A 26,546-nucleotide genomic window follows, 5' to 3' on the forward strand; every position below is an offset into this window, starting at 1 on the left:
TCGCAACTTTTCGGCCATTTCCGTCAGTCAATTATTGATAATAGCCGAGATGTTGCGATTGACATTAAATTCCCCGTCATACGATATCTTGCTTAAATGCTGGCTTTAAAACTTCGTCATATGAAAGGTTTCATTTCTTGTGATTTGAAACAATTTCTAATGGATCACTCTAAATGAAGAACTTTTACTTATGTTTGATAATGATTATGTTTTCAAGGCCGTGTTCGACCAAATATTGTAACGTCTTATAGAACACACTTATTAATCATTGTACCATATATAAAAGATAATATTCGCACATTTTGTATAAAAAACGTGAATTCTAAATGTAGAGCCCGGCCTCCGCATGACTCATTTTGTTAAAATGTAGAAAATTGAATGTATATACCAGGTCTACGTTTTAGAGAATGCGAAAAATCATGACACGTTATCTTTTGCAAACACTATACCCGTGTCATTTCAATGATTAAAATAAACTAAGGGATATGTTAACTAGTAACAACTAAAAAGAAAAAAAGAAACATAATAACAAACATGGAGGTGAAAGACACCAGAACAATTTCAGTGATATTATTTGTGGCCTTATTCTGTGGATGTAATTCGAGCGTTCTTTCTGGTTTGGCTGGGTAAGATATATTATTTCAACAATTCTATATTATGAGATCCATTGTTGAGTAAAATACTGAGTTCTTTTGGACAGGTACACAGCTTACAAAACTATATTGGACAAGGCGCTCGGTTTTGTGTTGTACGAGTCTAATAGAATCAGTATTGTTCTCAGCCATGTTTATAATGACCTCTTTATTTCACACCACCATTTTCTGAACTTAGTTACTTCAATAAGAATTTGATAGTCTGGAGTCTAGATGGAGTATGAAATGCATTTGATAAAGATATTTTGGACTCTTATTATTACGATATAGAAACGGACGAATTAGAATCTGTTTGGTTGGAAATTATTTACCCAAATTGCAAACCTTTTCTTTTAAATTTTATATATCGCCCACCAAATGTACACCAATCTTGGATTGACGATTATGAAAAACAACTAAGTATAATAGATATATCAAATATAGAATATCATATTCTAGGAGATGTCAATATAAACTTTTATCCAATGAATAAAAAGAAAAAATATGACAATACAAAATGGGGGGATTTGATAACGAAATATGGTTTGAAACAGCTTATCACAGATCCTACTAGGATAACAAAACGTACCCAAAAGATTATAGATCATGTTTATACAAACAGTAGCAGATATATTATTGAATCGTTTGTTTCTGATACCTCATTAAGTGATCATTATCCGATAGGTATTTCAAGATCAACGAAAGCATGTAGTACCCGATTGATTAATGAACATAATTCGATTAAATATAGATGTTTTAAAAACTTCAATGAAATTGATTTTCAGGCAGACCTTGTTTTATCCGATCTTGAATTAGTCGAGCACATAATAAATCCGAATGAATCCCTTAGCTTATTTTACTCCATTTTAAATACTATCTTGAAAAAGCATGCACCAATAAAAGAAAAACGTATCAAACGTGAACACCGCCCGGAATGGTTTACTGATGAGATAAAATATCTTATACATGAACGCGATTACTATCATAAAGTAGGGAAACATGAACAATACAAATTGCTCAGAAATAAAATAACATCAATGATTAAAAAAAGTAAAAGAGATTTCTTTAACAATGCTATTAAAAATAACAAAGACCCGGCATTTTTATGGAAAAATTTAAAGGACGTTTCAAATCTAAATAAAAAAGGTTGTATTACAATGCCAGACAGACTAGTGACAGGTAATAAAGAAATTTACGGAACTGTTAATATTATAAATGAATTAAATAAGTATTTTGTCAATATCTCGAATGTCATACATAAAACAAAGTTTTCAAATACAAATTTTTCAAAATTGAAAGAAACTTTAGACCAAAAGCTAATACATCATGAATTTAATATTGAATTAATTACACCGTTTGAAGTAAAACTTATTATTGAAAAACTGAATATTAAAAAATCTACAGGATTAGATGGAATTGGACCAAACATCATCAAATATTGTGGAGATTATATTACACCAATAATTGCATCAATTATCAATAATAGTATTAAATCTAATATTTTCCCAGATGATTTAAAAAGAGCTCGAGTTATACCTATTTTTAAATCGGGGGATAAGAATGAAGCAAATAACTATCGACCGATATCAATTTTGTCAACTATATCCAAAATATTTGAGCGCCATATTGCCAAACAAATACACTCATTCTTTGAAAAAACAAACATTATTCATAATAAACAATCAGGATTTCGTAAAAATCATTCATGTAATACTGCACTCATAAGTTTAATAGATACTTGGTTAAAAGATGTTGACAGTGGAAAAATTATAGGGACTGTATTCTTAGACTTAAAGAAAGCCTTTGATTTGGTTGACCATGAAATACTTTTGCATAAACTTAAACTTTATCATTTTTCTGAAAATGCCGTTAAGTTTTTTATGTCATATCTTTCTAACAGAATACAACTGGTTAAGATAGGTGATCTACAATCTCAGACAATGAAAATAATTTCCGGTGTTCCACAAGGCTCAATATTAGGACCTTTATTATTTCTAATATACATAAATGACATAGCTTTCATTGGTAATGATATGAAAATTGATTTATACGCAGACGATTCTACTCTTTATGAGTCCGGAGAAAATATATCAAAAGTAGAAATAAAACTTCAAGATCATTTAAATAACATTGACAAATGGTGCAAAATAAATAATATGACCTTAAATCCAGATAAATCAAAATGTATGGTAATAGGCACAAGACAAAAAGTAAATATTATGAGAAAATTAATTCTTAAGATAAATGAAATAGCTCTTGAAAATGTAACTGATCAAAAAGTCTTGGGTATTTGCATAGATAACAACCTAAAATGGCACTTGCAAATTGACAATGTTTGTAAAAAACTTAACGGAAAAATTGCCTTATTGAAAAAAATATCGTATTTTTTGCACTTTGATATGAAATTATTATTTTACAATGCATATATATTGCCCATTATGGACTATTGTTGTATTATATGGGGTAAAGGAAACACAAACTACATAAATAATGTTTGTAAGTTACAAAAACGTATTGCTAAAATCATTTTACAGCAACCTCAAAGATCTCCGTCAACAAATCTATTCGAAACTCTTAATTGGTTACCGTTCCTTGACAGATGTAAATACCACACGGCGGTGCTTGTTTTTAAAACTTTAAATAACATGGCACCGACATATATGACAGAACTGATGACTTTATCCGACAACAAAATATATAACTTAAGATCTAGGTCACGGAAAGATATTGTATTATGGAAAAGACCTAAAACAAATTATATTAAAGACACATTTTCTTATTATGGCATAAACATTTGGAACAATATACCTTTAAATATTCGTAATGTTAATAACCTTAAATGTTTTAAAGAAAAATACAAAGCATATCTTGATGTTCATATGAATGAATGAGTGAGTGAATGAATGAATGAATAAATATATGAACGAATGAACGAACGAACAAATGATGCAATATACATATATGTTTAAACAAAAAATGTTGAGTGCCTGTCGAAAGTTTATGAGTTGTATTATTCTAAAAATTACATATTATACATTCATTTTTCTACCTATGCATGTCCTGTTGTTGTTGTTTTCTTTTTCAGAAGGCCACTTTGGAAATAAGATATATATGATTGTTATTGTATGTTCTTAATGTGTAACCTTCTTTAAATAAAGATATTATTATTATTATTATTACTCTTTAATGAAAATGAGGCTATATGAGATGTGATATAGAATTGATATGGAATTTTTTGACTCTTGAAATGAAAACGGGGCTAAATCGATAAGATTTGATCCAATAATTATTTATATTGGAACATCAAGTATAGCAACTGCTGAAAGTGCATTGGTTATATTTTATAAGGTGTGAAATAAATCATTTTATTATATACTTATAAATGAAATATTGAGAAATATTGATGAAATAAAATGCGTATTTTTATTTTCCGTATTTTCACTGTAAAAATTTATTTTTCACTGCAGTGAAACATATTTTCCGTATTTTCACTGGTATCTTGCCGGACTACTTTCTTTTAAATTCTGCCAGTACACAAAATTTAAGGAAAAGTCTTTTCAATTTTAATGTCAAAAAAGAGAAAAATGTATATAATAAACAGAAAATTCAAGTTTTTTCTATAAATACATGATTTATTTTCATCTTGTGGCATGAAAATTACCATATTTCACTCGTGGCTACCGCCACTCATGAAATATTTATTTTCATACCACTCGATGAAAATAAATCATGTATTTATAGAAAAAGCTTGAATATCCTCTATAAATTCACAAATTAAATATGTATGAACCCATTTAAAGTAACTTAATTGTAACGAAGGTCAGATCTTATTTGAACTGCGTTTGCTTTTCGGACTCGCAACTAAATATTGGTGAAATATAGGAAAACACACATGTATATACCTAACACCCGAGACCATAGCACTGAGAAATTTATTATCCGGATTCAACGGAATAAATTAAGCTGGTATACTTGATTTTTTGTTCCTGACATTATGTTCATAATCACGATATGTTCATATTTGATAACTATGTTACTAATTGACATATCTGCATGCCACAGTATACTTAACAAAGTTCATACGTCATTGTCAAAATTTTTCAGACATAATCCTATTTGTGAAAAATAACTACCATGGCATACTTAATTAGCCCATAGGTATATAGTTTCGGGATATAGAACCTATTGCCTGTTGACTTATCAGTATAGAATTTGATTTGGCCATATCCGGTCACATTTCGGTTGCAGGGTGACATAGAGGAAGAAAATCAGTCTTCCTTTTGTTAAGCTGAAAAATGGCAGCATGGCCTTTACATAAAATAAAAAGCACTTTTAGAATTTTACGTGTAGTCAAAAATAGTGTAAAGGAAGCACAATAGACAAACTATCTTATTTATTCCGGTGACATGAAGCTTATTTTCTCACATTTACACGGAAGCTAAATACTTTACTTCTTTACTTTTGCTTAATTTTACTTTACTTTACCTTTTTACTTTGCTTTGCTGTGCTTTACTTATCTTTTACTTTACTTAACTTTTTGCTTTACTTTTACTTTACTTGGCCTTTTTAACTTTACTTTACTTTTCTTTACTTTTACTTTACTTTACTTTACCTTACTTTGCTTTACTTTACTTTACTCGTGTCCCTTTCGCAAGATGTCGTTAATGTCTTCTATATCCGCCTCTACGTAGTTCTGTATACTTTGCTGCTCCCATGGAGTATTCACAACTTACATCTGGCTAATGATTCATGTCCTAAATAACACGAAGGGAAAAGAGATATGCTTTCTCGTGATCTTTCTTCATGATTTTACTTTCACTTTATACCGTTGTCATTGGCATTGTCATTCATTTCAAAGAACACCGTGTACGTAATCAATATCTTCTTTCCCATGATGCAAATTAACTTCATGTCACCTATGAATTAACTATAGGCTAGATAAATTTAGGGGACTCCAGGACTCCACTGAGGTATTTTGATATGACCGGACGCCTAAATTATGATGAAGATCTGGCAGAGGTAACGCCAATTCTTCTGTTTGTGAGTGTGATCACTTGATTTGAACCGCTGTTATATTTATATATCTCTGATGAATTATAAAACATGAATTACATGAACGATATCTAGATAGCCAAATAGGGTCAGTAAGTTTTCTCATTTCGAAACAGTGCACACATATGTATGTACTTAAGGTATGTTGTATTTAAATAAGCTCTCTGTAACTTATAAATATCCAAAACAGGAATGTATTAAAGTTAAGAGAGAGGGATTAATCAGTCCCAATCCTATATTTACCAATCGGTGAGGTTGTCAGATCTAAAATGGTGGTTATTTATCTAGTTTGAAGGAATGTTATCAACAGAAAATGGTAACAAAAGATTGTCAATATTCCTTTATAGATGAAATAACTTTAATATCAGGTATATTACATTTACTTATACGTGCATTATCATAAAGTAAACATGAATTCTACATTGCTCGGTTAGAAAATGGGTTACATTATCACAGGACAATCTTGTGTTGTTCGTGGCCAGTTAAATGAATGTTTGTTAGTGTTTCTTTATTCATTTGCGGGTGGGATGGTAGCCTGGGATTCAGGCGTTATGAACATAACATACGCTCTGTTTCTTACTCGATCGTGTATTGATAATAATCAACAATTTGCCGAACAGAAGCACATAAAAAAATCGACAGATTGGAACCCAGGCTAGTGGGATGGGTATATAAGTTATCTTAGGATTGACGATGTTTCATCATTAATTGACGATTTTATTGTTTCAGAACAAAGTTTTTATTATTTTTTAAATAATTTAAAAGTTGCAAACTTTTTTTATTTTCGCATGTACTAGACCTAAATAAACTTATAGTTCTGCTATTTAAAATTATGGTGAATTCCGCCGCTCTTATATCACGATGATGGGAAGAACTATACTGACTAGCCAAAGTAGTGGAAGCTTTATACAGTTCTATTAATGTTTCATTTGCAAATTCGATTACAGGGTATACGAACTGATTAAAATCAGCTCCTAAATAACGTTTACATGTAAGAAATAAATAGATCTGAACTTTAATCAAAATAACAGGATATGGTACCAAGAAGATTAATATAGATACTATAACATGCCATATCCCACGCTGATTCATATGACTAATTTTCAGTTTTTATGCAAATAGCAGAATAATAATTTAAAACAAATAAAAATTACCCATACATACACATAGAATACATACTTCTCAATTTTCTATGTCAAGTTCAGCTGAGTCAAAAGATTGGGTGTATCGTTATTATGGACTGACCAACAGTTGATACTCTGGAAAATGTTAAGGACAAAATATAAATCGGACTAATGTATATATACATGTATACATGTATATATTTATAATTATTATAACTGTCCTTCTATATATTAAACGGAACAGGAAAAATCCCAAGGATGATAACAGAAATTTCCTTGGATCACGTAAATTAGTAATCATTCCTCTGAAGTGCATTATAAAATTGAATGGAAATCTTATTTGGATTTTCCCCTGTTCACTCAATATATACGCTTTGATGGAAATATTGTTACTTTAAAGGCACATTATGCATCAGAAATTCATATTTTCAACTCTTTAGAAATGTCAAACATGTATTTAATAATGTTTAAATAATGGATTTAGAGCATGCTACATAATTAAGAGCTGAGGAAAGTAGCTTTGAATGTGCAGTACTGCGTCGTAAAGGTAGCAATTCAAAAATTTAAGAATTTGAATTTGTATTATAAAGGCAAATCGCTGGAAATGGTTAAAAAGTCTACATATCTAGACAATTTTTCCTGTAGGCAGATCTTTTTATATGACTTTCGACAAGCATTGTATGCATTGTATAACTTGAAAAAGAGCTAATATGATTTTCTTGTATGTCAGTCAAACATAAACTGGGTGTGTTTGATAAATTTATTTTACCAATTCTAAACTATGGAGCACAAGTATATGGGATTACTTGATAGTCATATGTTAGATAAAAACATATAAATTATTGTAAGAAGTTGTGAGGAGATAAAAGACAACCACAAAATAATTTTATCTATGGTGAACTAGGAAGAATATCTTTAAAAACAATGCTGGCTGTTAACGTTATGATATACTGGTTAAAAGTTGTTCAGTCAAGTAATACAAAATATGACAAAGTTGTATTATGATCTTATGTGTAGAGATTTAGAACTTAAACCAAATTCAATGTCCTGGGCTAAGTCTGTTATGTTTTTATTACAATATTTAGGTTTCAATGAAGTATGGATTAATTAGGGTGTTGGAGATGTAAATATATTTTCGTAGTAGTAAAGCAAAGATTAACAGATACATTTATACAAAATTTGTATACAACACTAAGAGACTCATCAAGAGCAAGAAGTTATGTATTATTTTGTAATTTTTGCTTTCAATCATATCTGTCAATGGTTAATATTGAAAAGTTTAGGAAATCTTTATCACGTTTCAGGACCTCTTCGCATAAATTAAAAGTAGAAACTGGTAGATGACATAAACCTGAAGCAATTCCTTATAAAGAAAGAAAATGTAATATTTGCTCTAAATTAGAAGGTGAATTTCATGTCTTCTTAGGATGTCCACTGTACAATGTTGTGAGAAAACAGCTTATTAATAAACATATTTGGAAAAGACCAAATATACCAAAATTTATTGAATTGTTATAACATCTCAAAATGAAAATGTTATAAGAAAACTACCGATGTTTATCTTTAAAATGTTCGAATTAAGAACAATTGTTTAATACTTGTAAATTAAATTTGGAATTAATGTCATTATGTGAAACTTGTGCTTCAATTACACCAAGCTATAATATGGTTATTCTGTTCATATTAAACCAAACTTAGTCTCAATTATACATGTTAAATAGATGTTGTATATGTTTAATGACCTTGATATAACGTTTCAGTATGTTCTGTATGTATGTATTTATGTATACTGTGTACTCATAGGTATATAACCCACATGTATATTGTAATAAAATCTTTAAAAAATATACAAAATACTTATTCACTATTATTATACCAATTGCAAGGAAAGCAAAAGGAGTAAAGGTAATTCATCTATAATTATGGCAAATGAGAATTTTTTTATGAAACTGTAACACGACACCAAAATCAAACGTTTTTGAGAAATAAAAATGATAGCATTTCTGAGGTATAATGCAAATTTAAATTACCCTTAAATATGTATTTTAAATTGATGATGTATTTTGATAACAAATTTTAACACGGATGCATCATAAACAAAATTGTCAATTTCAAGCAATTGGGGAAATAATAATTCATGTAAGTATAACGTTACACGCGATAAATGCATGTATTCCAAAACATAGTATTTCGATTTTCATATTTTGATCTAAAAGCTACCCCTTTCTGCTAGTATTTCAGCACTCTGAACTTGTGAAGTGAACATGTCATTACGAGGGTGGTCTATATGTAAAATGCAAGATGGTCAATAAATTTTTCTTTTCAACCCATCGAAATTATCTTCTCCTACAGAAATACATAGACTTCAAACGATAAATCTAATTTTTAAATGCTTCAATATAGTCCTCCTTAAGTATACAAGTACATTTCAATAACTGAAAAATGGGCGGCCAAAGTTCATTTCAACTCTTGTAGCGATAACCTGCAAGATGTTTCTACAGTTTAGGGAAGAGGAAAAAGACATAGGGTGCCAATTCTGGCGAATACGGTGATGAAACAAATCAATTACAGTAGCTCATGTGCAGGAGCTGAAAATTAAGGCCTTTCATGAACGGTATTGAAGTGTTTTTCAATTGTTCTTAACACGGCATTTCTTTAATACCTGGATGTCACAGAATGGCCTTTAGAAGCAGGAATGTGGATTTCAGTTTCACGGGATGTACATAACTTTATTGACACGTGTCAATCGCTTGACTCGTTCCTATTTTGGAATTTATGTATCCACCTCAAAACAGTTGCATTAGATATTTCATTGTTGCAATTATAATTACAAATATCATTATAAACATTTGTAGCAGAATTTACTAGTTTTGCTCGAGCTTAATGATAGCTCGTATTTTAGCAATTTTAATTGAGCGTTTACCAACCATATTTTACATGAAGTTACTATTGTAAAGTATATATAAATGTGAATAAAATTCTTAATCGGTTGACTACACACATGATTTTGGTATCATTTGAAAGCAGATGCTTTGAAGCATAGCATAGTATAGATCACGAGCTAAATTAGAAAATATAGCTCAAATTGTATAACATATTGACTCTCGTATTTACAAAGTCTTGGTACTAGGACCCTGCCTGTGCGAATAATCGAAAATATTTCAATACAATCTACCTAAGATGTACAAGTACATTAACAGAATCTTCAATCATCACAATTATGACAATGCTGGTATTCGATTTCATTGTCAGCCATTATTTAAAAGAATATATCGAAAAGTCGTCATGTTGTCTTAGTTTATATTATCATTTTCCGCGTTAAAAAGCAAAATTCTATTACATTACAGGTTTGGATTCTCACCTCTTGAATATGATGTTTGCAGAGGTAAACATTCAGATACCCGCACGTGCTACGTTACTCAAGTGACTAACGTCTCGTGTTTTAACGCGAGGATTGCATTTGATGCGTGCAAGAGGCAGGCGCAAACTTTCAATTCTAATAAGAGTGACGTTAATGAAGCACGCAGGTATTCTAACTGGACACACCTACAGGCATATTACCATAGAAACGACGGAGAAAGACATCGCCCAGGAAAAATAGGGTATTCTAATTTTCTTAAATTACATTCTTCCCTTTATTGAAATCAAATGAATGTATTTATTAATTTATGACGTCATCATGAGCAATGCCTTTGATTGAGCAAGTCTGAAGGCAGAAATGGTTGTATCAGTGCAATGTTCACGTGCTCTGTTGTATGTCTTTCCGTTCGTCAGTCAAGCTACGTTAAGCACAAATGTGCAACATTGGTTGAATACCATTTGCTTCTTTCTGATGAGGTTTGTTTTTGTTAAAAAGAAGTATAATCGATCTATATATGATGCGTATAAAAGACATAGAAATAGAATTGGGTGTGAATATATATGACTAGACCCAGTGAACTTTGACAAGGCTTAGGAAATGCAAATGATCTTCTTTCACATTAGATCAAAAGACAAATTTTGCAGAGGGTTTTGAAACAAGCAAAATGAAACAGTGGCCATAAGTCATACAGGCTATCGTAGTGTTGTCGCTTTAAGTAACATCGTACATGATATTTTTTCATGAAAGTGACATTAAGGTTCTAAAGAGTTGTCGGCATTGTATCGTTATTTTACAGATCGTGTGTGGAGTTAAAACCAGGTGTTTGTATACAGTCACGGTGTTTGAAAACATGTTGCAAGGGTTGGTTTGAAGACGAAAATGGCCAGTGTACTAAATGTGGGTATATATGATAAATAATCAATGCCTTAGAATAATTTTTAGTTCGAAAATACTATTGCATGGTAAAAGTTTGTTAAAAAAAACAAACAACGCTGTGCGAAGTGTTACATTTTCAACTTTGAGTCCATTGATTATTTTGATATGTTTAATCTTTGGCGTCAACTGAAAAAGCGGTTGATATATCCCGTTTTTGGAAAGAAAAATAATAAAAACGTGTCACTGATCTCACATCAGAACAACTGTTGTGCATTAAAGACCCATTATTCCTCAATATGCTTTTACTTTTATTCCATTCCATTCAAAATACTACTTTGTTTATTTTTTGCTACTTTAATGACAAATAATTTCACATTCAACGCCACTACCTTCAGGCGAAGAACATCTTAGATTATTTTAAAATCATTTTTAAACGTTATAAAACTCATGTTTGCTCTTTCTTATGATATTTTAGAGGGGCTTAATGTGCCTTTAAAGTAAAGCAAACCCGTTTAACCAATTACTAGTATGATAAGGATATTTTTAAAATTTAGACAAAGCACGTTTTTCACATTTGATTGGCGGCATTCTTGTCAGACATGGTCACGTATTGCATTAAGAAACAATGAGTGCCATTCTGTTCAATTAGATTTTACTTGTCTAGAATTCACGGTGTTTTTTTCTCCAAAAGTTTCTTCTAACTTGTTATGTTGTGGTAAAAACTTGTTGGATTTTGTGTTACGACACATTCTTTAATAACTGGGTGGATTCTTTCATATTTCAATCAAACAGCCAGCTTCGGGAGGTGTCAGAATGGGGGCACTTATAACTGGAGACACAAAAACTGTGCTTGTTTATTCGGATTTTCGGGACAACAATGTGAAATAGGTATGTTTCTTTATATCTTGATGCATATGTATATATCTGTAATATTTGATAATTTGACAGTCGAAGACCCTTACGTTGAGGTTTTTTTTTAAATCATAATATTGAACTTTTGAAACACTGAATTTGACAGATTTCAACAGTATGGTATAGAATCGTGATGGTATAAAAATTTGACAACTAATACAGAATCAGATAGAATTAAATAAATGTTACTTCAGTAATGAGCATGCATGTAAGGATATTCAAAGGAGGCGGTACCATTGTCATCGAATCTGTATGAAAAATGTTCACACAATCCAGATCAGAATAGAAAAGTGGTCAAATGTTATTTTCTTGCAGCTCTGTGCCCTGGAGGATGCCTTAACGGTGGTCAGTGCACACCTGGAGCTAACGGTGAAAATGTGTGTACATGTCCGGCGGGAATTTACGGAGATAATTGTCAGAAAAGTAAGTTTAGATTTGTAATGTTTCATAGCTACTTTTGAAGAATTCTGATAATAGTCATAATACATATATACCATATGACTGTCAGCTTCCAGGTACTCTTGTTGAAATCAGCGTTGCTATGAACACATATCATTAATTTTGATCTTCATTATACACGGATATGATTTTTCCATTTTATTATTTTCCGTTCCATGTCACATAAGGATGAAAAAAAGATTTTCAAGTTTAAATTACTTGTTTTTCTATGTGTAGAAGTACCAAATAACACGAGTGACCTTTATCTAAAGTCAATATTTTAGAAACAGCCAAACTCACTCATTCTAATCAAATACTGATACTTTATAAAGAAACATTTGCATTTACCGACCATTTAAAGCAATGTACTTTCCCGTTGCATGCATCATAAAAAAAGTTTTAATTTAATAAAGAAACAAGAAGCATTATAAGGAAACAAGGAGCAATTAAATAAATTGTCATGATTTCAAGTAAAATGTAAAGTTTAACAAATCTTTATTCTAGTTCGTTGCCGGTATAAGTGTGAAAATGGCGGACAGTGTATCTTGGATGGTCCAATACCAACATGCAAATGTCCATATGGATACTACGGAAGAACTTGTGCCCATTGTGCGTATATTCAACTTTATTTAAAACTCTAACATGTATATGAAATACAAAAATATGTTATTTCATTTAATTTGTGATGCTAGATGAATAACCTATGGGGCCAGAGTTATTTCTTATGTCATTTTGCTGTGGAATAGCGCAAACGATTGTAAAACAAGAACATTGACAACTCACAGAAATTCAATAGATCAGAATATTTATAACAAAAGATATATAATTATATATAAAATATCATTAAGTTTGGTACCGATTGAAATGAAAACTTGGTAAAATCCAACAGTAGTTGCCACCATTAATGTATACTTCAGCGTACACTGGCGATTCTACTTGTCCACCACCTAATAATACCGTATGTGTCAATCTTAACTGTCAAGATGAATGCTACGCTGGGACATGCACATCCGGTCACGTGTGCTGCACTGATGGCTGCTGTATGAAATGTGTAAAACCCAGATCACCAGGGTGCTTGTTCAATGGCATTTTGTATGAACATCTAGATATTTTCAGAAAAGATAAATGCACGGTATGTTGCTGTTTTGTCTACCTTAAATTAGCATCTTCTCACGCTTGATAATACAGGGGAGACAATACTACTCCTTAAATTAGCATCTTCTCACGCTTGATAATACAGGAGAGACAATACTACTCCTTAAAATAGCATCTTCTCACGCTTGATAATACAGGGGAGACAATACTACTCCTTAAATAGCATCTTCTCACGCTTGATAATACAGGAGAGACAATACTACTCCTTAAAATAGCATCTTCTCACGCTTGATAATACAGGGGAGACAATACTACTCCTTAAAATAGCATCTTCTCACGCTTGATAATACAGGGGAGACAATACTACTCCTTAAAATAGCATCTTCTCACGCTTGATAATACAGGAGAGACAATACTACTCCTTAAAATAGCATCTTCTCACGCTTGATAATACAGGAGAGACAATACTACTCCTTAAAATACGATCTTCTCACGCTTGATAATACAGGGGAGACAATACTACTCCTTGAATAGCATCTTCTCACGCTTGATAATACAGGGGAGACAATACTACTCCTTAAATAGCATCTTCACACGCTTGATAATACAGGGGAGACACTACTACTCCTTAAATAGCATCTTCTCACGCTTGATAATACAGGGGGAGACAATACTACTCCTTAAATTAGCATCTTCTCACGCTTGATATCACAGGGGAGACAATTACTACTAACATGTATTTCTTAGATAACTCAGCTTATAATGTTTCTGTTGCTCTATTCTATTCTATTCCATTGTTTCGTATCTTATTCAATAGGAAACTTCATATGTTTTCATGTAATGTGTATCTTTTACAGGTGTGTAAGTGTTATCAAAACGGAACAACCAAATGTTATAAGAATCCTGTGTCAGATTCGGATTTGTACTGTGGTGAAGGTAACTTTATTTGACATCGCATGATGTCTATTATTTACCATCTTGGGCCAAGATGTTGATGCAGTTCTTCATATGGGGTCCAATATGCAAAATATGATTTACATGTATGATATTGTATTGGTCTGATATGTCAAACACTATACACGTGTGTATGTAATGAGAACATACCGGCCCAGTTTTTGAAACGAGAATACTAGTTATTATATTTAATATAGCAAAGGTAAATAAAGATGGAATTATATTTCTATAAATTTTGTTTATTAAATCAAACACTTTAGCATATAGCATGTATCGGCATATGGTATATTTGTCAAAACTTTCAAAAAAAATCAGACTGCAATGTTTTTGAAAAAATTGTAAATGCACATGTAAATAAAGTTAAACTATTATTTCACTATTATTGATTCAAATTATTTTCCCTCCTGGAAGAAATTTAAAGTGAAAAGTTCACTCCGGAAAACGACAACTCTCAGAATATGAGTGGCTAACGTTCGTAGTTTTTAGTATTCAGTACATCAAATATGGTGCGTTGTTCTTGTTGTTAAAGATTATCGCAATTTTAGGATTTTTAGATTTGTGTGAAAAAACTAGTCATTAGTGATAATATATTAGATTTGTCTCAATAAATTAGATTTGTCTCATTTTCAGGAAACACATCGCAGCCGACTCAACATCAACGTGAGTAATTTTCGTAAATTTGACAATGGTACTAATTAAACAATTTTTTTGGAGCTAGTTTCCTTTTTATAGCCCTTTATTTGTACCTTAACAAACCAAGCAATGTTTCCTTAAACAGTTATTGTTGTTTTGTTTCCTCAAAAATGTAGGTTTTTTTATTTAATTGAAACTGTACTTTTTCCACCACAAGCGCCCAAATTAAACTGCAGTGCTGATGTCATTCAAGTTCCGGTCTACAGGTTTTCAAAGTTCGCCTACATGAGGACATTGCATATACAAGCAAAAGATGAAAATGGTACATCACTAAAGGTACATCAATATCTCATCGCAACCTCTGATTTTGGTTGGTTCTTACTTTTCAAATACTAGATCTTTTACTTTCCTCCTCGCATGTGAAGCTCGTTCACATTATTTTGCAGCTGCTTTTTACAGTATTTGAAGCTGTGAACAAATGAATTTTCTTTGGCTTTACGTATGGAACGCCACAGCTGTTATATTTAAGGGTTTACTTGTTTTAACGTCAAATTAGTCAGTTAAAATTTGAAGCTGTTAATCATTATAACTATCAAATGAGTTTTAATTGATGAATGCATTTTGTTTTTTCTCAGGTTACGTATTACCCGGCGTTTATAATCCTTGATAAAATTCCGTTATCAAGAAGAAACATCGAACTTGTTAAAGTTGTCACCCAGGACAGTTTGGGTCACACAAACGAGTGCTATCAACGAGTCGTCGTCGTTGGTAAGTGAATATACACCATTCTATTCTTAGCAATTTTGCTACATCATTATTTTTGTTACAAAGGAATGCAAAAAACAGTCAAACTTTACAGAATTGTGAGATACCGTGGTCTAGAATGAATGAAATTATGTTATTAGAAATGATAATAAAATATCAAAAAAGAAACCAAATAGACAGGATCTGTCCAATAGAATTTTATTATTCTTGTCGTGCACCTGAAAAGCGTTTGTAACGCTTAGAAATTATAATAAGATATAAGGTCTCCAACAGAACAAAAACATCATGATGAACAAACAAGAACACAGCTGCAAGAAACGACCAGATCACGGTTATCTCTTTCTGTCGACATTCGAAAGGATCAATTTAAGCGTTAACGCTTTTTAATTCATTAAAATTCTTCAAATAGCAAAGAAATGAGTAAAAGTTTCACAAAATGCCAATATTTTCAATCCATGTCGTTTTCGACGTCCAATATATTCATGTATACAAACACGATTTCTGGTCGATTCCTCTGAAATAAACAGAAAACGTCTATAATTTCCTCATAAAATTCATAAACAAACTCTTTTTTTGTCGATCTGCGAAGTCTAAATTGAACTAGAGCCCTTTATGTACGTAAATATTTTAAAAATATTGGTTGTAGAAGCGGAGGTCAAGTAAAATGCGCCATTTTGATTTTGAAGTGACAGCTGAATAAAGCAAAGAAATGGTATTATACGATTGGTCAATAGTATTCCGATAATTATCTTAACCAATCAAATCCTTGTATGATATTCAGAGCGGAACAGTATATACATGCGCTATACATGGCGATAAAATACTGTCACAAGCGAGGTCCTTGTATATTTTTTAAAGAATTACGCATGTAGAGGGCTTTTGATCAGTTAAGACTCCGCAGATCGATAGGAAAAGAGTTTGTTTAAGGAACGTACGTGGAAATTCTAGCCGTTTTTTGTTTATTTCGTAAAAATCGACCAGAAATCGTGTTTGTATACATGAATGGTATGGACGTCGAAAACGACATGAATTGAAAATAATGGCATTTTGCGAAACTTTTCCGAATTTCTTTGCTATTTGAGGGATTTTAATGAAATAAAAAGCGTTAGCACTTGGATTGATGCTTTCAAATGGCGACCACAAAGAGATAACCGTGATCTGGTCGCTTCTTGCAGCAGTGTTCTTGTTTGTTCCGCATGATGTTTTTGTTCCGTTGGGGGCCTTATATCTTTATATACATATATAGACCGGTTATGTAAAATATTTGATTATGTGACTAGCGCCTGTGGTATGTACTGTACTAATTCTACATATTTAGCGTCATATATTTCCCATATCACCGAACTGAAAATGTATCCGACTGGAGAATACAACATTAGCTGGTATTTTTTAATATTTAAACATGTTATGTTATCCGAGCAAATGAGGCATAAAGAGCAATTCAAAATTGATTTTGAATCAGTTGCCATTTTAAACCCTTAGTTGGGAGGGGCTTTATACGTAGGTGTCAACTACTGTGGCTGATTTGGTACATTTCGCGTTGCGTTGTAGATATCGTTATCGCCTTTTCGTCTTGTCGCTAGCGACAACAGGACATAGCGCCAAACGGCATTGTCGCACTGTCGTTTTGTCGTCCTGTCTCTAGCGAAGCACGCCAAATTTCGCGTTGTCGTGCGGCGCGATGTCACCCTGTCGCTTGGCTTATAAGCTAATCCTTCGATTTGAGCCGTGCGACAATGTGACATCGCGACAACACGCCGCACGACAACACGCCGTTTTGCGTGCATCGTTATAGCGACAGCACGACAAGACGAAAGTCCGACAATGCGCCTTTCGGCGCTTTGTCCTGTTGTCGCTTGCGCCAACACGACGCACAAAAGTGTTTCAATTCATCACCATAGTCAACGGATAAAACCATTTGGAGAGCTATAATGGGCAGAAGTTATATGAGGAGTATATAACAGATTATCTATACTGCAAGTATTCACCATAGTGCTATAAGTGATTAACTCCTATTAAATTTAGGATTTAATCCATTATTGCACTAAGGTGACAAAGTGTCCGTCTAGGAACAAAACTCAAGTTAAAGGCCGCTATTCCATTTATACGTGATCAGTGGTCCGCGTCCGCTACCGATTCACTTATCAAAGAATACGTTGAATATATTCCTTTTGTCCGTTTACCATCCGCTTCCGCGACGGCATCCGCGACGTTTTGCAGGATGAGCGATTTTTTACGGACGCGGACAGTCACGGAAAGGTCTCGTCACGACAAAATGCCTCGAACGAAATTAAATACTTTATCGATTTCGAAAGAAAATACGAAAAAGCTCACCAAAATAATATTGGAAAATACTGTGATTCTTGCCTCTATTGCAGACGATACTCATCCCATGTTTGTGTATTGTCCAACGGATTCGGAAGTGAAAGTAGATTACCGTGCCACACTGACGTCAGTCCAACCAAGAGCACGTGACAATGTTGGTATACAACACCTATATTGTTACCCCTCGGATCAAACACTTCCACCTGGTCTCCATATAATCTCCTGTACAGCCGTCGACTATGACGGTAACCAAGCGTTCTGTCAAACAATAATCAATGTAACCAGGACAGAACCTACAGGTTAGTATATCAAACACGAATAAACCATTAAGGGTGTTTACTACGACATCCACACCGAATTAACGAATTTCTTCATAGGAAATAAAATAAATTTTGCAAAAATGTCAGGTTTTAACAAATCATTTCATTTGCCCTTTAAACAAGTTTTCAATTTTGAACGTCCTAATCATGCAGGAAGGTGAGGGTTTTTTTTTAATTAAACTATAAAATGAAGAGAAATAGAATCCCTTAAGAAAGTCCAAAGCGGCAAAATTGAAAATGTTGCAGGCTCGACTTGATTAAGATTGTTCATCGACGGTTCCGGAAAATGCAAGCTACAGTTAATGGCCCTTTAGCACCGACTTATGCAGAATACAACATTTAATATGAAATGGTTTAAAGCAAGTTTAAATTGAGACATCGCTCTGGATCGCTTTAGATCTGAGCCTAGGGTCGAAATTAAGGTAGCTATTACTCAAAACTGAAAAAGAATGTTCCTGATAATAACTAAAGATAGGAGTAAGATATTGTAATCAAACCTAGTAAATAGCAAGCTATTATGAGGTTATTTCAGGGCTCGCTAGGGTCAAGGTTAAGGTTACCGTTATTTGAAATAGAAAATTGGTTCCAAGAACATTTTTTATAAAAAAACATGAATTACAACATATTTAATATAAAACATTTAGTATTTCAAAAATGACCTTAACCTTTGAATGACCTTTACATCATAAGGAATGTTCACAAACATGTCATTGCCAATGACGATTGCGGATATGTAGGCCTATTGGTTAAACACTCAGTTTCTCATTTAAATTATTTCCAAAATTGAAAAAAAAGTCCTTTCCGGGACCCAATTTCGGCCAGATGATGACGTCATGCATACAGTGACTGTCAAGAAAACAATTTCTCAAATTGGGGCCTTGGAAAAGTAAACTGAATTGGTTTATACGGAATGCAAGTACGGAATACTGCAATATGTCCGCCCTCGCACATGAGAATCGCAAGCTATTAATCAGCCCTAGTGCAATCCACTTGAAATACTGAAAAATTGTATTGTTATACCACTATTTCAAGTTTTGACATAAATCATTTCATTTTTTATAATTAATGAATCCGTATAAATGGGGATTTTAAAACCTGAAACATAGTGAGCTATTAGTATCAAAGGGGGATACTCCGGCATCCGTCGTCCGTCGTCCGGCGTCATGCGCCAATAATCATCTTCTACACAGAAACCGATGGGCAGATTACTTCAAATTTAGACTGTAGCATCCTTGTGACAGTCACACTTAAATTTCCTCATGCCATTTCAATTGACCCCTTTTTAAGGGTCAACAGAGCTAAAAATAGAAATACCTGTAAACAACTTCTACTACTACATTAAATGATGGATGATCACTAAACGTCTCCTTCTATAGAACTAATTGATGGATGATCATCAAATTTTGTTTGTAGCATTCTTAGGTAGTTTTTTTATCAAGTTTGCTTATATTAATTTGATCGGCCCTTTTAGGGGGCCGCTAAATCTAAAAATAGAAATACCTTTAAAAGGCTCCTTCTACAGAACTAATTGATGGATGGTCATCAAATTTTGTGTTTGTAGCATTCTTAGGTAGTCCTTTATCAAGTTTGCTCATATTAATTTGATTTGCCCCTAAATCTAAAATAGAATAACCTTTGAACATCATTCCCTTCTGAAATAATTGATGGATAATCACCAAACTTTGTCTGTAGCATTCTTAGGTGGTCTTTTATCAAGTTCGCTCATACTAATTTGATTGGCCTCTAATAGGTGCCGCTAAAGCTTAAAATAGAAATATCTTTAAACATCTACTTCTACAGAAGTAATTGATGGATGATCACCAGACTTTGTCTGTAGCATTCTTAGGTAGTGTTTTATCAAGTTTGCTCGTATTAATTTGAGTACAAATCATATTAAATGATACTGAGAAAGAAGGAGGGGCAGCTAAAGTTAAAAATAGAAAAAAAACATTTGAACACCATCTCCCACTTATATTATTGATGGATAATCACCAAACTTTGTCTGTATCATTCTTAGTGGCCCTATTGTTTATTATGAAGAAAAAGAATAAAAACAACCAGTGTTGTGAAAGTATATTACTAGAGGCGCAAGTTAAAGTTGAGCTGAACTAACATTTCATCAAGTTCATTTGAAAAATAATTTCCAACACTGAAAAGCAGTTGTTGCTGGTGAGCGACTCAGGTAGTTTTTCTGATTCATTTTTTAATTAAATCTTGCTTTATATACATATTTACTTAAAGTAATTTACTTAAAATTTGCACGCAAGTATGTATGTATACGTGTACATGAAATTATACATGTACAAAAACGATACAAGAATTTCCTTATGGCACATTTTTAGATAAAATATTTGTAATTCTGTAATAAAATGTTTTCGAACTTTAAGATATACATTCATATTGCAGGCCAAATGCAAGATTTAGCTAAGATGATTTCTCAGTATCATTTAATATGATTTGTACTCAGAAATTAATTAATATATATATAGTATACTTCCGGAATAAGAATCTTTTTTATCTTGATATAAGATACTAGTTGTTTTTCTATTCATTTCATAGTTGATTCGGAGCCAATATTTTTATCATGCCCTAGTGATATATATGTTTCCGAGGGTGAGCTGGTGTCCTGGAGGAAGCCAGTGGCGTACGCTCACAGTGGTATCCGGTTTCTTGTTAGCAACTATGACCCGTATACGGTGTTTCCGGTAGGATGGTCAACTGTGCAGTATACAGCTACCGACTACAACAACAACAAAGGCCACTGCACCTTCAACATATACGTCTCCAGAAAAGGTAGGCCTACTTTTAATATAACTATGAATGTTTTAACATCTAGCAATTTATAGATTTCGCCGGCTGAATTTAAAGGTTTACAAGTATTTACAATAGATTTATTTCCACAATTTGTATCAATTATAACTTTTGAAAATGTTCAATCTATTTTTTACTTCTGGTCTTATTTATGCTTATTCGATATATGTACTAACAAGAACCACAGTCGGGGCAAATATCAAATAACTTTATACATGTACATGTGCTTTGGCAAATAAAATTTCACATGACACGATTTTAAATCATAGTGAGATATCCTTAACTAACCCCCCCCCCCCAAAAAAAAACAAAAAAACAAAAAACAAAAAAAAAAAAACAACAAAAAACATGCCCCTCCCCCCCCCCCCAAAAAAAAAGTAGATGTAATATGTGTTTATCTATAGTGGTCATCAGAAATCCATAGAGGAGACAACCCACTGCAGATATTATCACCTAAAATCTCAACTGAAAGGTTTGTAAGTAAATTAAGTTGGAATAGCCCGTTTTCGATTTATCCCTGGCATCGTAGTAAAGCATCAGCATTCATACAGATAATATCATTTCTATTTTTACAGACGGTGGCAGTACTACCGAGTCTCATATGACAAATACTATCCGAATTACTGGTGAGTATTTCTTTTTATTGGCCTGTCTATTCGTGTATCATCTGATGTAAAAGTACAGTGAAGTGCATTACTGTACAGTACAGTTCAATACAATGATGTACTGTAAAGTACAGTACAGTGCTGTAAATCACAGTACAGTATGTACAGTTCTGTTAAGTAAAGAACATTACACATTATTATATGATGATTATTGCGAACACCTGTATTACATTAATCCTCAAGAACTGGATGGTTAAACACTCAGATTTTCATTTACATTATTTCCAAAATTGAACAAAGTCCTTTCCGGGACCTAATTTCGGTCTTATGATGACGTCATGCATGCAGTGAATGTCTTTCTCAACTGTCAAGAAAACAACATCTCCAAATGAGGCCTTGGAAAAGTAAACTGAATGTGTTTATACGGAATGCAAGTATGGAATACTGCAATATGTCCGTCCTCGCACATAAGAATCGCAAGCTATAAATCAGCCCAAGTGCAATCCAAGTGAAATACTGGAAAAAAACTGTATTGTCATACCACTATTTCAAGTTTTGACATAAAACATTTCAAATTTTCATAATTAATGAAGCCGTACAAATTGGGATTTTTTTTCAAACCTGAAACATTATTTTTTTTAATTTTTTTTTCAAATATATTTTTCAAAATTAAATCTTGCTATACATACATATTTACTTAAAATTTGCAAGCAAACACGTATGTGTACCTAGAGCAAGAAACTTTACATTCATTGCTCAATACCCAGGAACGCATTCGACGTGTTTCAATAAGCTTATAGTTTCCAACATAATCGAACTAAAATAAATTTGTATAAACTAAACATGTATGTATACATGTAGAGTTTACATGAAATCATACAGGTGCAAAAACAATACAAGCATTTCCTTAATAAATTGTTTTTGAACTTTAAGATATAAATTCATATTGCAAATTTCATATGCTTTGTATTTAGAAATTAATTAATATATATACTTTCGGCATGAATAAGAACTTTTTTATCTTGATATAAAATATTAGGTTTTTTTCTCTTTTCATTTAATAGACGATACGGAGCCAATATTTTTATCATGCCCTAGTGATATACGTGTTTCCGAGGGTGAGCTGGTATCCTGGAGGGAGCCAATGGCGTACGATCACAGTGGTATCCGGTTTCTTGTTAGCAACTATGACTCGTATACGGTGTTTCCGGTAGGATGGACAACTGTGCAGTATACAGCTACCGACTACAACAACAACAAAGGCTATTGCACCTTCAGCATATACGTCTCCGAAAAAGGTAGGCCTAATTTTGTTTTATTTATGCTTATTCGATATGTGTACTGACAAGAATAGTAATAAAGAACCCCAGGCGGGAGCAAATATCAAATACCTTTATACATGTACATGTGCTTTGGTAACAAATAAAATTACATATGACTCGATTTTAAAGCATAGCGAGCTACTTTTAACAAAATTTAATGTTCCCCAAAAAAGTAGATGTAATATGTATTTATCTATAGTAGTCATCAGAAATTCATAGGGGAGACAACCCACTGCAGTAGGCTGTTAGTAATATTATCTTCTAAAAGTTTGTTACTAAATTAAATTGGAATAGCCCTGGTGTCGTAGTAAAACAATGTAACCATTGAACATCAGTTATACAGATAAGAATATCATTTCTATTTTTAGATACATACTCTCAAGACAGTGACAGTACTACCGAGTCTCATATGACAAATACTATCCGAATTACTGGTGAGTATTTCTTTTTATTAGCGTGTCTATTCGTTTATCATCTGATGTAAAAGTACAGTGGAGTGCATTACTGCACAGTACAATACAGTTCAATACAATGCTGTGCTGTAAAGTACAGTACAGTGCTGTAAATCACAGTACAGTACAGTGCTGTTAAGTAAAGTACAGTACACATTATTACATGATGATTATTTTGAAAGCCAGTATTACATTAATATTTCTTCAAGAACTGGATGGTTAAACACGAAAATGTTGTTCATTTCTGTTACAGTAACTTAGTTTCAAATATTCAAAAAGTAATTAGGCATCATTATAACTCGTCATTGACTGTAACAAGAAATCGAAATGTTCCACATTTGTCTTCGAAATTTGGAAGCCGATGTTTACTTTCTGCCATTTTTTACTTTAAGCAAATTACTTTAGGGTGTATAAAGCTATATGTCTGCTGTAAAAAATATTGTTTTAATTTAAGAAAAAGAATACGTTGTATTCCCATAATGCTTGTATGAGATAAATATGGTAATAATTAAATTGCCTTTAATTTGAATGGCGCATGCACGGAATCTGCTCCTACTTAAACTAGTACGGAGCATTTTATTCTGTTTACGTAAAATATTAATGTGCCTTAAATAAAAGAGTCATCATACGTTACCACTCTTTGGAGAATCGACCAAGCAATATGATTTTTTGTTGATATATTTTTATAAAAATATTTTATATCTCATAAGATATAGTTTTATACCCTTTAAATTGATAGGTACAGTTTGCCTTAAGCATGCTAAAATTGTGTAACGCAAATGACAGTAAAGGGACTCCACAGAGGTTTTTTGACATGATGGGACTGAAAATATTTTTTCCAGATAAATGTACCATTTGAGGAAGGTTTAGACAACTAATCTTTGTGAACAATTTCAGATCATTCGCGCGCTTCGTTTTTCAAGAATGATTATTCAAATTGTAAAAAATGACCCAAATGAAAAGCGTTTAAACACTTTTCACTCAAATCGGGCTAAGAAAAGCATAAAAATACGATTTTTTATTTATTTCAAAGTATATTTCTTAACTATCTTTGCATATATTTCTGTTTTAAGTGCCCGAGCTTATTTATGTAAGAAATTCAAATGTTATGTTTTTCGGCTTTTTAACCTCAGTGGAGTCCCTTTAAAATTACTAGCACTGAGTAGCAAAATATCAGTATATTATATGGATATGCATGCTGACCTCAACCATGTAATGGTGACACGAGTTGAGTTATGATAATTTACATTACAGTAGCCTGTGTGTCGTGTCTGGTGGTGATTCTTGTCGTAATTCTCGTAACGGTCATGCTGTACAGACGGTTCCGCACAAAACCATGTCAAAGTTCAAGGTCGCGTAGGTCTGGCAACAACAGAGGTCAAATTCCTATTCAGACTATAAGTAACGCTTTGTATGAGAGCACTGCTTTAGGTTTAGATGGACGTCCAATAGTGCCGACACTAAAACCACCACCATACAGTCCTGCAATTGATCCACCAACGTATGACGAAGTTTACGTAAATCCCTGCATACAGCATGATGGAAGTGACGAAACTGAAACTCCTCTCGAACGACCACCTGCTTATGATGTTGTGACGTAAACAGATTCTACATGTTTCGAGTTTTATTTGTATCTCAGAAAGACTGTTATAGATCTACGTTGATAAATGATCTACTGTCTATGTTAAATAATGCGTCCATTATTCGTTTATTTTGCATGTCATGACAATAATTATATATAGCATGTTAATGTCATATCGTTAGCTGCCGAAATACGGCATACTTCGCTTGTTTCCGTAATAGTCAAGCGCCCATGGAATTGATTATAAGTACGGAAAGGAGCAAAGAAAGCCGAACACATACGAGTGATGAACTCAATGATTAAATCTTGTTATCAATCCGTTTTTTTGTCATTGCAACATGCCTTCCATTTATTCTTTTTTCTCATTATTCATTCTTTAACTTTCACAGAAACGTTACAATCTACTAATGCTTGTACAAATAAATCATTATCGCTATTACTTTTAGTGTTCATTCTATCCAAACAAGATCAAGCTTTAATAATTTGTTAATTTTAACCGTTAATCTTCAGGAAACGAGAATGACCAGGCTTTGTCACGTATATAGAGCCAGGCCAGCCTGCACATCCCTTCAGTCTAGCCAGGCTCTATACTGTTGACATCTCAAAATGGACAATTCCAAATTTAAAGCAGCATGCCTCAAGATTCATGCTTATGTTCATAAAAAATTGAGCTTTTTTGATGTATTCAAAAGTAAAATACTGTGAAGGAAATTTACACATTGCAAACGGCACTAACAATCCATAAAAATGGAGGTCAATATATGCTCGTAGCCCTTATTGCGTTACTCACGCAGTAGAAATATTGTGACATTTACTGCAAAGTCAGCCATTAATCGCATATAACATGTAAATTTTACTTGAAACTTGAATCTTTTTCCTTTTCATGAAATATTTGTGCATTTTCTCAAGTTTGATTTTCCTGAAAATATTTGGCTCATTTTGAGGCATGCAGCTTTAAAGTGGAAGCTGGAAATGTCTAGTTATAATATCCAGCAGTTTAAGAGGGTATTGACTGTTTTATAATTTCTAAAAATTCATTTTTACATTATTTCTTAAAAAAAACATAGTAATGTTGTTTCTTAGCGATGTTTCAGATATAAAGAAAATAATCAGTAAATAATATATAAATCATCCCAGAAACGAATATATTCATTTGGAAAAAAACAAAGCACTTTTTTGTTGTTGTTTGGTTGTTTTTTGAAAACTTCTGTCTGTTATGTCTATTTTGTTTGTATGTATTTTTTGTGTATTTTGCTATCAGATTTAATAAAGCTGTTCTCTATTCTA

General features: G+C 32.6%; 1 protein-coding gene across 2 annotated transcripts; it reads left to right on the forward strand.

Annotated features, from left to right (window-relative positions):
* The first annotated feature begins 447 nt into the window (after positions 1–447).
* On the forward strand, positions 448–26,546 carry LOC132717778 (uncharacterized). 2 transcript variants are annotated; one of them, XM_060701339.1, is made up of 17 exons: positions 448–626; positions 10,156–10,410; positions 10,966–11,066; positions 11,838–11,933; positions 12,273–12,380; positions 12,900–13,004; positions 13,313–13,527; positions 14,348–14,426; positions 15,075–15,104; positions 15,295–15,413; positions 15,713–15,845; positions 18,221–18,466; positions 21,047–21,280; positions 21,874–21,924; positions 22,968–23,201; positions 23,594–23,659; positions 24,935–26,546. In XM_060701339.1, exons 1-17 carry the CDS (start codon positions 535–537, stop codon positions 25,276–25,278), a joined length of 2,508 nt encoding a protein of 835 aa, XP_060557322.1. In that variant the 5' UTR covers positions 448–534; the 3' UTR covers positions 25,279–26,546. The 2 variants fall into 2 exon arrangements, with proteins under 2 accessions (XP_060557322.1, XP_060557321.1); XM_060701338.1 differs by having other exon boundaries at positions 449–626; positions 24,932–26,546.

This window comes from Ruditapes philippinarum, unplaced genomic scaffold (genome assembly GCF_026571515.1).
Source record: "Ruditapes philippinarum isolate M1 unplaced genomic scaffold, ASM2657151v2 ctg4091_1_1_1_1, whole genome shotgun sequence".
In the NCBI taxonomy this organism is placed as follows: Eukaryota; Metazoa; Mollusca; class Bivalvia; order Venerida; family Veneridae; genus Ruditapes; species Ruditapes philippinarum.

Excerpts from the sequence above, each read along its gene's own strand:
- LOC132717778 (XM_060701338.1), top strand. The coding sequence starts at position 535 with ATGGAGGTGAAAGACACCAGAACAATTTCAGTGATATTATTTGTGGCC. Across the intron at positions 12,381-12,899 it reads CGGAGATAATTGTCAGAAAA|TTCGTTGCCGGTATAAGTGT; the intron begins GTAAGTTTAGAT and ends TCTTTATTCTAG. Across the intron at positions 14,427-15,074 it reads GGATTTGTACTGTGGTGAAG|GAAACACATCGCAGCCGACT; the intron begins GTAACTTTATTT and ends TCTCATTTTCAG.